Source organism: Zootermopsis nevadensis, unplaced genomic scaffold, assembly GCF_977971745.1.
Source record: "Zootermopsis nevadensis isolate Lab colony 2312 unplaced genomic scaffold, Znev_1.0 Znev_ptg000015l, whole genome shotgun sequence".
Taxonomy (NCBI): Eukaryota; Metazoa; Arthropoda; class Insecta; order Blattodea; family Termopsidae; genus Zootermopsis; species Zootermopsis nevadensis.
In genome coordinates this window covers 2,460,326-2,472,616 of record NW_028259147.1, presented here as the reverse complement: position 1 = coordinate 2,472,616, position 12,291 = coordinate 2,460,326, and the positions used below count along the sequence as shown (strand labels likewise).

Genomic DNA, 12,291 nt, shown 5'->3' with positions numbered 1-12,291 from the left:
CCGAACAATAATACGACTGAAATTTGTCGTTAATACAATACTTTTATTTTCCGTCGTTTCACAAGCTTATTGTTAAAATCACATAAAATTTCACATAAAATTGTTACATTTTTAAAATTGACGACATGTTTCGATATACAATTCTATCATCGTCAGGTCTATCAAAATTAAAATGAAAATCTGGTGTATCTGTTGCTCTGCTTATATTGATTTTGTTTTTACCCGTTTTTGATTTTATTACATCTCCAGGCTTCTTCCATTTAATTTTGGAGACTGCGCCTGGGTGCCTATATCTGTAAAATCAATTTTCAATTTTAATTTTCATATCGTCGATATGAAAATTAAAATTGATTTTACAGATATAGGCACCCAGGCGCAGTCTCCAAAATTAAATGGAAGAAGCCTGGAGATTAAACAAATAAAATCTAAACGGGTAGAAACAAAATCAGTATACGCAGAGCAGCAGATACACCAGATTTTCATTTTAATTTTGATAGACCTGACGATGATAGAATTGTATATCGAAACATGTCGTCAATTTTAAAAATGTAACAATTTTATGTGAAATTTTATGTGATTTTAACAATAAGCTTGTGAAACGACGGAAAATAAAAGTATTGTATTGAGGAACACAAGCAGGATGCAATTAAGATATAAGCTATTTGTCGTTAATGTAATTACAATTTTAAGCAATGAGGAAAGCGTGTATAACCCATAACGAGCCAAATAATTCGTCATGGTTGCCTTACTACGCAAAAACTAATTACGTCACCTGACCAGATTGTTATGTGGACACAAACAAAATTAATACCAATCAATGTAGTTATCCAATCATTATGTATGATTTAGCAATGGACCCCAAAGAGGCCCGCAAATATGTAGATTCATGATTATCATGAGATTATTTAATGATTTTGGCCTCTATCGACATCAACACGTTATTACAGGAAGTTGTAACATTTACCAATTGTTAGCCAATCTGAGAATGATTAGCGATAATCATTACACAATTTGAATAATGTAACTGCAGAATTTTCTGTGGAAATAAACTGGAAAAAAAAAAAAACCCAACTAAAATTCTAACTTTTTTGAGATACGTAACCAATTAGAAACAAAATATGAATTATTGATAATGCACTTAAATCAATACTTATACCTATTTGGGATACAATACATCATATAAACGAGAAAAGAATTTAAATGTAAAACATACAAAGTTTTTTCAATATAATATGTATTATAAATAAGATTTTAAATTTTTTTTGTTAATCTTGATTCACACAATTAAACACCTATGTTACTGAATCACAGATAACACGAAGAATTTACGTGACAAAATTAATGCAAGTAGAAATTAAACAATTATGAAAGAACTACAAAGTTCACAAATTTAAAAATAACACAGCAGGGATTATATATTTGTAAAGCAAAGATAATTTAGTTAACAGTTGTTTCGTAACATCCATTAACAGGTGAAAATAATGATAATAGTGCGAACTGATGGTGGTCGTTTGGGTTAGTTTGCTGTATAGTGTGAAACTGGAGGCAGTATGTCCCTCCAAAAACGTTGGTATACAACCAAAATTCTACAGCCACGAAAACCGAAAAGTCCAACATCATACAATGTTTCAAATACAGATTTGTAAAATAATTTCATCTATAATTTACGACTCATACCAATTTCTGAAACAAACAGCAACTTTCCTCCGTTAAGTTCCTCTTGATGACAGTGTATATTAAACTGATACAAAACACAATCAAATCCGCCAAAGAAATTTCATTGTATACCCCCAGTGCAAAGTCAAAATTTGATAACATCACGTTAGAAGTTCGCCGAAGTTAACGTAAATTGGTTTAGTGGGATAAAACGTGCCGGTAGACAGACTAACGAGCAAGACATCTCCATTATGCGTTATTTTTGAGCAGTTCTTGCTAGTAATGCATAAACTCGAAATACAAATCTAAGCGCCTTGGGGTACGGGTTGAGATATGTTTCTCAGTTTAATGTCTACAGCAGCAGGAAGTCACAAACTGTCTATACTCTGTCCATTTTATGTTGGGATCTGCGGCAGAACTTGCGTGGGCACAATCATGGCCCCTCATCGAACAGACGGTCTGGAATGCGTTCTATCTGAGGCGTGGCTTTAGAATTAATTACGCGCCACACCGATGCAGACTCTCATGTTATTTTCAATGTAATAAATACTGATTGAAAATAATAAAGAGTTGAGTCACAATTACGTCTCGATTTAAAGAAATTTTAATCAATCTTAAATTAAATTTTGGAAGCTACAGCGCACCCATAAAAGTGTTAATTGACAAAAGAGTTCACTTCAATCCAATGCGCTTCGTATCATGTACACAGTTTTGTTCATTTCAGAATTATAATTTTTTTTTTAAAACCGGGACCTAATTTAACTCACCTGTATAATCAACACTAATACGTAAAACCTTACTTTTGAATGGCGGGCCTAATACATTTAAGCATGCATCTGTCTGATATTTAGGAATATTCCATACATTTTAAATGATGCAAACATTCTGTAAATGTTAGAGCGAGAATAAAAGCTTGGACAACACTTTCGATGGCACACAGTTAATAAATTTCATTTCACTAGTGATTTCCCTGTAACTAATTAACGTTATGCTGTTGTAAACGACGTTCCATAACTACGTTACGGGTGGAATAATTCGTTTCTACTCTGAGGTTTAAAAATAAGACGTGTCGATGAGTGAAGTCAAGAGACACGATGCTAATTATTTTATAATCAAAAAACCAGCATCAAGGTAGAGACTTACCTGGCATTCGTACGTGCCGTTGTCTCTCTTTTGCACGTATTTTATTTGCAATGTCCAGTCCTCAGAGCCCTCTGAATGCAGAACTTGAAATCTCTCATCGTTCGTGTACGTGAACATCCCGGAAGTGAGGATATGCCAGTCTCGTCGGCGAACCCACGAAATCTGAAACATTCCGAAATTACGTCCAACTTCATAGAAAGACTGTAAAATATTTCGCAACTTTTTCCATTCTCACAATTTCAACAAAAAGCAATTATTTTAATTAATACTGAGTTAAGCATTATAGGTAATGTGAAATTTTAGGTTCTCAGGGCGGCGAATAGTATGTGACCGTCTTCTGTTTTGTAGCGCAGTGACGGATAGTAGAAATTGACTGACGTTTCAAAGGCGCTTAGTGATTCCATCATCAGGGACATAATCCATTTTCGTCTTAAAGATGGTGAGAAATATATACAAAATCAACTACCATAGACAACTTCATCTTCCTGAGACCCTCAAAATTAATTAATATTACACGTCGATACATTTATTGTTGACTGAAATAAATCGACAGAATCCGTTCAGTAGTTTTTGAGGTGAAGTTTTGCGGACGGACTGGTAACCTCACTATTATGCGTTTATTTAATTCAGTCTGTGCAAACATCGAATTAAATAGCATTACACATTATCTGTTACTGTACTTTTCAAAACTATCCATCAGCATTTTACGACACGTAACGTAAATGGCAGCGTTGCATATCGATTCGCGTCTGTTAACAATATATATAATACAATACGTCATAGACATCCATCCACATGAACTGAGGTTTCAGCACAGAATACACGGCTAGTTCTATATTAAACCACCGGCTTGCTACAGCAAACAGACGTTTGTATGCAAATACGTTCTTATAAAGGCAAAGTAATTTCTATAGTTATGTTCTTCGCGTCTACTTTTTACTCAGTTACGGGTGTAATAATTATTAGACCCGTAACTGCGTAAAAGTCCATTATAACTAACTAACTAACTAGATGGCTTACGGAACCCAAAGGTTCATCACCGAATTAACCAAAGCCCTCCACCGGACCCTGTCCTGGGCCAACAAAATCCAGTCTGTAAGACTTGAGGTTCTCACAGCGGTGAGTATGAAGATTTCTGTCTTCTGGGTTATTGCGCTGTGTAGTCTGGTCGATGTTTACTAACGTTTCAGAGGTCATACTGCCTCCGTCATCAGGGCGATGAATATTCATCGCCCTGATGACGGAGGCAGTATGACCTCTGAAACGTTGGTTAACATCGACCAGACTACACAGCGCAATAACCCAGAAGACAGAAATCTTCAAAATCCAGTCTCCTTCGACTCCTATCTCCCATAGATCCCGCCTGAGATTATCATCCCATCTACGTCTAGGTCTCCCCAGCGGTCTCTTCCCCTCAGGCTTCCCAAATAGTGGACCCAATCAACTAGATGGCTTACCGAACCCAAAGGTTCATCACCGAATTAACCAAAGCCCTCCACCGGACCCTGTCCTGGGCCAACAAAATCCAGTCTCCTTCAACTCCTATCTCCCAGAGATCCCGCCTGAGATTATCCTCCCATCTACGTCTAGGTCTCCCCAGCGGTCTCTTCCCCTCAGGCTTCCCAAATAGTGGACCCAACCAACCAGATGGCTTACGGAACCCGAGGGTTCATCACCGAATTAACCAAAGCCATCCACCGGACCCTGTCCTGGGCCAACAAAATCCAGTCTCTTTCAACTCCTATCTCCCATAGATCCCGCCTGAGATTATCCTCCCATCTACGTCTAGGTCTCCCCAGAGGTCTCTTCCCCTCAGGCTTCCCAAATAGTGGACCCAACCAACCAGATGGCTTACGGAACCCGAGGGTTCATCACCGAATTAACCAAAGCCCTCCACCGGACCCTGTCCTGGGCCAACAAAATCCAGTCTCTTTCAACTCCTATCTCCCACAGATCCCGCCTGAGATTATCCTCCCATCTACGTCTAGGTCTCCCCAGCGGTCTCTTCCCCTCAGGCTTCCCAAATAGTGGACCCAACCAACCAGATGGCTTACGGAACCTGAAGGTTCATCACCGAATTAACCAAAGCCCTCCACCGGACCCTGTCCTGGGCCAACAAAATCCAGTCTCCTTCAACTCCTATCTCCCATAGATCCCGCCTGAGATTATCCTCCCATCTACGTCTAGGTCTCCCCAGCGGTCTCTTCCCCTCAGGCTTCCCAACCAATACCCGGTGCACACCTCTTGTCCCATCCATGCGCGCTACATGTCCCGCCCATCTCACTCTTCTCGACTTAATCACCCTCACAATACTGGGGGAGCAGTACAGATTTTTAAGCTCGTCATTATGCAGTTTTCTCCATGCCCCATCGTCTTCTCTCCTAGGCCCAAATATCCTCCTCAAACACCTGCAATCTGTGTTCCTCCCTCTGAGTGAGTGAAAAGTCCATTTCCGTTATAATGGGCCACAATTGGACAACGGCTGCTAAGTGGCGTTGATGGTAACATGACATTGGAAACATTTTGCACGAATAAATGTCTATAACTGTTTATCATCTAGCAGTTAAATCCTGTCATGGAAAATTATCTCTTCATTTATGTTTTTTTTTACCAGTGATGCATATATCGCATAAACGGAGAAATAACTTTACGATCTGAAGCAAGCGAAATGAGCATGAGAGGATAATTAAAAATTCCTCATGGACCAAATATAAAACGGAAGCTAACGTAGGACTAAAGTAAGTCCATGGGGATTTTTTTTTTAAAAAGCGAATGTTTCTGTGCTATATATTTCAGACACTGACAGATTCCTACATAAACTACAAATAAATAAATAAATAAATACATTTCTAATATAATAGCCATGTCCGTCAGGCGTGTGCTTAATAGTTATCACCGTTGCTATGGTAACGCTGTAAAGGGATTCCGGGCCTCATGGTTTGCATTATTGATCATAAAACCGTACGTATTACGTCTGGTTAACAATTTTCATGACGCTCCCCCCCCCCCCACCAAGTGCGTTTATTTCTTGACGGTTATTGTTCTTATATACGTGGAAGTGTCTGTTAATTTCTTTCATGTGGACGAGATAAAAAATTATCGTGAATCGCGAGTAGCCAGGACATAGCAGGGGATTGTCAGTACGTATTTAAGCGTTCTGTCCCTGGAAGAACTTAAGAAAATCGCGGAAATGTTAGTCAGAATAACACCTGGATTTAGTTAGGTGAGGTTTAAGGTTCTCAAGGCGGTAAAAATGTCGGTTTTGGTATTCTGGATTGCACGGCCGTGTGGACTCGTAGGTAAATAGCAACATTTCGGAGAAAAAAAAACATGCTGTTTCCATCTTCAGCAATAAGCCCTAACGGCGTTACGACCCAGAAGATGAACATCACAGTGTCGAACTGTATCTTTCCCAGTTTTGACGGCTTCTAGTAGTTGGAGATGGATCGTATATGCATTTGCAAAATTAGCAAGCAACTCTTGTTTCCCTTGTATGTAAAAAGCGACAAATATGGCGGCGATGTGAAATTTTAATGTAGTCAAAATCTGTTCCAAAATAAAAAATTGTGATCAAAGAGTTTAACGCTTCGTGCTAGCTAAAAAGTGAAACATTTTAAGGAAATCTGCCTTCACAGTGCTAGAATATTTTCTATTAACGCTATTGCAATCCCAGATTTCTTCCCGAAATGAAATTCCAGCTGACTTACTGACTTGGCAGCCCTGGAACTATTGAATGCCTGAGAATAATACAGTTTTGGCTAATAAACCCCCTTAGCTATGAACTAACCGGGGCTTTATATCGTGTGCTTGAGGTTCGAATGAAGCCAACTTCATCCTATACAGATAGCAGTTAGCAGGTCTATTATTCCTGTTACATGGTCCAATAGAAACAGCTTGGGTGACCATAGGGTTGTGCCGCCACCAGAGGCTTTCAGAGGCCGAACATGCATACAGCTGTCATCCACGTCACTTCCAATTCGGCCCAATCAACGTCATCGCCATGTGACGTAACACTGGACTCTGTAAATCAACCCAGGATGCACAGACCTGGGTACAACGCGTTTTAGCCAGATTAATAATGCTTAATGCAAGAACAGGTCAACGACAAGACGTTATAAGATAACAATTTATGACGACAGCCTTTATATGTTCCGTGTCATGTGTAGAATAAAGTCGTGACTGATATTTTTAATCGTCCTTTAGGGTGCCCCATCTCGTCGTCCCTTTTATAGGTAAAGGAATATCAGCTGTGGAAAGTGGCTATACGTATACATTATTTTCAAAGAATTTATCAACTTTTGCTAGTATCTTTGTTTACCTACGTCTTCAATTACATTTTAACTTTCATTTTTCTCCCCTGAGAGTCAAAATAAATTCTGTAGACTAATCCAGTAAAGCCTTTTAGCTGTTATTTTCCGGTTTGTGACGAAATGTGGACTTTCAGGTAAAAACCAACGTTTTAGAAGAATACAATGTCTACCTAAAAGTTTCCCCCCCCCCCCCCCCCTTAAACGTCTGTAATGAAATTGTATACAAATGTTGATCCGTAGCAACTGCGAAGTGGTCTGTACAGGCTAATATACGCCTACCTTTTGTTGGTAGCGTTGAAGCTGCTATTCTGACATTAGAGAGATGTTTAACTTCGTATGTTCTCTTATTACGTATTCTACAGTAACACAGAAAAGGTATTAACCCTTAACTTTTTACCTTTGAGATCACAGACAAGAGGTTTGTATTAATATGTGCCTGTTGAAACAATAACAAAACGCAGAATGATATAGATAACATAAGAATGTTAATAATTAATATTCAATAGTGCCCTAGATAAGATTCTAACACGTGATTACTTTCTGTTGTTGACTGGAATCACGCACGCACGAACTGTGGACATATCACACTCAGAGACGAAGTGGGCGTACACAAAAATAAATTTAATAGCCAATACGGAACTGACAATCAGCATATCGTAAAATAATTCAGCCTTGAAGATGGAGGCTGTTTCTGCGAAACGTTGGTTATCTACCAATAAGTTTACGAGGCGTCAGAACCCAGAAGAAGATAGTCGATATTTCACTGCAGTGAGAACCGCAAATCTCATATATTCTGGTTTTTAATCGCCAATATTTTGGACTTTACCGACGTATTTACAAATAAGGATAAATAATGAATTAAACAGGAAGTGGTCGTGGTTAATTTAAGACATATCCAAGCCTTCTACAGGGATACAGTGAACAAGTTACCAGCTATAAATGTGTTTATAGTTTGTTTAAGTTTTTAATCGTAGGACATTCTGTACTTCTTTCTTTAAAAAGGAGAAATTATGATTGCGTACTCATGTTTTCATAAAATTAATACACATGACGAGGCATTTTAAGCAAACTTATTTTCATGTCATGTTTATACAATTATGTTCGTCTAATAGTTACTGGTCATCGTATCATCGGGAGATTCAGCGGCCTGGTCTTAGTTACTAATGCCGACGTTAAATGCACTAGAAATTAAAAAAAAAAGTACTTAAATTTCCTCTTTCGTCCGTTTATTTTCACAGAAAATAATGCCCATCTCGGTTCACCAGACTCCCGTAACGTCCGATTCCAATTCGCAAAATTGCACACTCGCGTTTTACGTAAAAGAAAATTCGAAAAGTGAAAAGGGTACGAGGGTCGGTCAATTGGAAGAGATTCTCCCCCCCCTCGGCTAACACGGAGCCTGCTTTTATCTGACACCAGACCGGCCGAGAGGCTGATCACAGACGAATCAATTACCGGGGTGGTAAGTAGATACCACCTGCACGACAGCGGACGATAGGCAACCCGCAATGAATCGAAATCGAACCGTCACGGGTCCAGTGGCTGACCCAGTCGAGAACTTTCCCACGATCTCAAGATATTCGAAGAAATGGAACTCCGCGTGTAAGAAAAAGTATTTTCGTACAGAAGCCCCGCCCCCAGGCTACTAATATTTTGTCTTTTATCAGGACGGTTTTCGCCTCTGGTCAAACGTCGGAATAGTACGCTGAATTGGCCACGACCACCTCCCCCCAAACCATTTTATATTAAGATTTATTTTCGTATCTTTTTTGACACTAGAAAGTTCTGTAGTTGATACAGAATCGTTATATAACGTGAATCTCGTGAGTAATCTAGAAATGTTTTGAATAAAACAGTGGAATCACATTTAAATAATTAAATTAAAAAAATAGAGGAGGAGGGAGGGAAAATGGGAAAGCGAAACAGACGAGCAGAAGATAGAAGACGAATATGTGAAGAGAAGATTTAAGTAGGAGGAGTGAATAATACCAAAGCAGAAAAGAAAATGACGAGCTGTGTGAATTATATAATTCTGTAAAGTGACAGAAATTGTGAGCGAAATTAAGTACATCGGCGGGCCACATACTGCGAACCCCTGGACTGTGTGACTTCATTCCGAGTTGCATTTTAACTTATTAACATGAAGGGGTGGGGGGGGGGCACTTTACCTGAGATGAGATGTAACTTATATTTTACGTTATTTTGTTTTCAGCTCGCAGTTTGTCTTGAAACATTAATTCAGTGAGGCCTTTAATGGAATAAATTATCATATAACTTAGACAGAAATAAAAACAAGGGACGTGTAAGTTATTTCAATGGAAGACAAATGTATTCATTGGGATATTACATACTTATTTGGCCATGATGTTCAGTACATCATAGATACATTTCACAGAGTGAATATGAAATTATATATATATATATATTTTCAAAAATACGAGTTAACAAAAAAAAATAAACGTTTGGACACATTTCTATCTGCAGCTGACCAATTAATAACGCGAAATTCAGAGGAATAATAGCAGCTATCAGTTCACAAACTGAATAAATTAATATGGAAATGTCGTGTGACAAATAAAATAGAAAAAAAACCCTGTATTTTGTGGGCGAGAATCCATAAAATGATAAAACAGGGACAAATACAGGGCAGTATTTTCAATTTGACTCAGGTTCATAATATCATCTGGAAGGTGAAATAAGTTACAGTTGTCAAATAGGCAGGGCTGTGGAGTAGGTCGACTCCGACCTCGATATAAAATCTTAAGAACAATTTATATACCGTGTGAGCTGCTGGTGGCCTAACGCTTAGGGGAGATTCAACGACGCGTTGAGCCACGTGGCGTGGGAATAATGCTTTGTAACTTTGGCTCTGGTACCTTAAGAATATAAACTGCCTACAAATCTACCGATTTCTGCAATAAACATTAGACGTATATTTAAATATAGGTCACAAGTCTAAAAACTAGGCTGATGATTCACTTGGTGGAGATGAAATCTCTTATGGTGCCATTTAAGGTTTAACCTTATTAATAAATATTGAGATTTTTTGAAGGAGTCGGAGTCGGATATTTTAGTACCGAGTTCAGAGCCCTGGTTACAGGCAGTATCAACAACATTTTCAAAGCAAAGACAAAACTAGATTTAAGGCATTTAATCCGAAGGAATAGGTGCGCCAAGTTTGGTGCAAATCGGTATGTCCGCTATCGAGGTATCAGAATTAAGATTGGTTTCGGTTCACCATGAAAACTGCCGACTTCTCTGAGGCAAGACACATCTTTGATTAAACTTCCAGTATCTTCCAATATCACACACGGGCCTGCGAAATGGAATACCTCCCCCCCCCCTTCCCGAAAAGAAGTTTGGGGGTAGTGCCTAGAAAATATGGTCAGATTAGAACAAGAAAAATACTACAAAAGTGTTACGTTTTTCGCAGTGACTCATAAACATGACCGTGTATCCCACAGAACACATGCGTGAATATATTTAATTGGCGACGTAAAAAAAGCACACTACAAACGGTAAAAATACAAACTACCAAGTAATGTATCGAATTAATATTGCTGGCTCTATACCTTTAAATTCACGTACGGCACTGAAGTACAGAGTTTTCAATATTTATTTCTAGTAGCCCACAGGAAGATCTTATTAGACATTAAGTGTTATTTTCACAAAGAGCATAAAACGAAAATAAAAGTTAACGATCATGTCTGCCTTCAGCGTGTTCCATCTCCGAAATTTCTAATAAATGTCGTAAAAGTTTTTGAGGGCGTCCACAGTAAAATTTCTGGACGTAATTTTTCTTAATATCTGCCCAATATAACCACTGCTTTACGTGAAACTATGATCGAACTTGTTCGATTTTCTCAAAAGAACAGTAATGCCCAGTGACAAGGAATCAAACACAGGGAAATAAAGTATTGAAGTGTTCTTGGGCAAAAGCCAAGAATTAATTTATATTTTATAGAATAATTAATTAACCTTAGAATTAATTTATGACGTTTAGAAGACTGCACCTACCAACATAATCATGTACTGCGTATTTATAATCTGTTGATACTGAAGGAAATTAACTTTATTCAAAAACCAGCCACACACTCCACGACTAATTAATTCGATGACATCATCAAGGATGAACGTTTCTTTTTCATAGAAACTCTTAAAATGCTGAAATATCTGTCTGGGAAGAGAAAGGAGCTATTTTTTTTTAAAGTTCATTAAACGTGTGCGATGTGAAAAACTTAAACCTCTGTCCCCGTTGCAGATTTCAGAATAGAATTTCATACGCTTCTAGCCAACCTGGCAACATTACTGATCCACCGTGGTTGGGTTTCAGAAATGTGAAACAGTTGTATACAAATAAATAATTGGATGCAATGTTAACACGAATATACAAATATGTAGAAGTTTTGGCTGTCTGCAAAGTTACACGCTTACTGCCATTCCCGTGTTTACTCTTAACGTTGTAGCAGAGAAACAATCGAAAATCGATACGCGGAGTGGTAACGGTATGTACCACGCCACAGGTTATGGAGCGGCTGAACCCCGTAGCGATTCACGGAGACCACGTCTGGAGCATTTATCGTACTAAGTATACGTCCCTTGGGGCAAGTTCCAATGAATATCTGGCGTGGTCTTGGTTGTATCAAAAGATCTTATAATATCACTCCACCTTTTACAAGAACGGACATGCTTATTACATTACAATATTTGAATACGTGTAATAACTTTGAAAATAACTGAAGAATTTTTACGATATTTTGTACGTGATTCAACAGCAAAACAATCCAATTATTTCCTGTGCTCAAGAAAATCAACATGGAGGCTGGGCGTAAGACATCAGTACGAACATCTTAACAAATTTAAATGTGGAGAAAGTGTTGTTGGTGATGGCTGCCTTCTGGGTTGTAGTGCCGTGTAGTCTGGTAGAAGTTTACCAGCGTTTCAGAGGTCGTTGCTGCCTCCATCATCAGGGCGATCAATGTACAGAAGACAGCCATCTTCGGACTCACTGCCTTGAGAACCTCAAATACTACAAGTAATGTTGGTTCAAAATTTGTTACACATATTAAGTCCGAAGTTACTAAAAAAATTATGTGATGAACTTCTGGATCCTATAAATGATGGGTAATTTGTTGACGAGAAGAGATAGGCTCTGCTCCAGAGAAATACTGAGTTATCACTG

The 12,291-nt window shown here is 38.4% G+C and overlaps 1 protein-coding gene and 1 long non-coding RNA gene across 15 annotated transcripts in view; one reads left to right on the top strand and one right to left on the bottom strand.

Moving 5' to 3' along the window:
- LOC110833551 (neurotrimin) overlaps positions 1 to 12,291 on the bottom strand; it is a 524,202-nt gene that overhangs the window by 48,300 nt on the left and 463,611 nt on the right. For all 7 annotated transcript variants that reach the window (XM_022071767.2, XM_087349044.1, XM_087349042.1 and 4 more), the window contains one exon: positions 2,800 to 2,961. In XM_022071767.2, coding sequence (XP_021927459.1) covers positions 2,800 to 2,961 — 162 coding nt within the window. The remainder of the gene's footprint in view (positions 1 to 2,799; positions 2,962 to 12,291) is intronic.
- The window catches only part of LOC110833552 (uncharacterized), a 267,341-nt gene that overhangs the window by 70,139 nt on the left and 184,911 nt on the right, over positions 1 to 12,291 (top strand). The window lies entirely within an intron of this gene.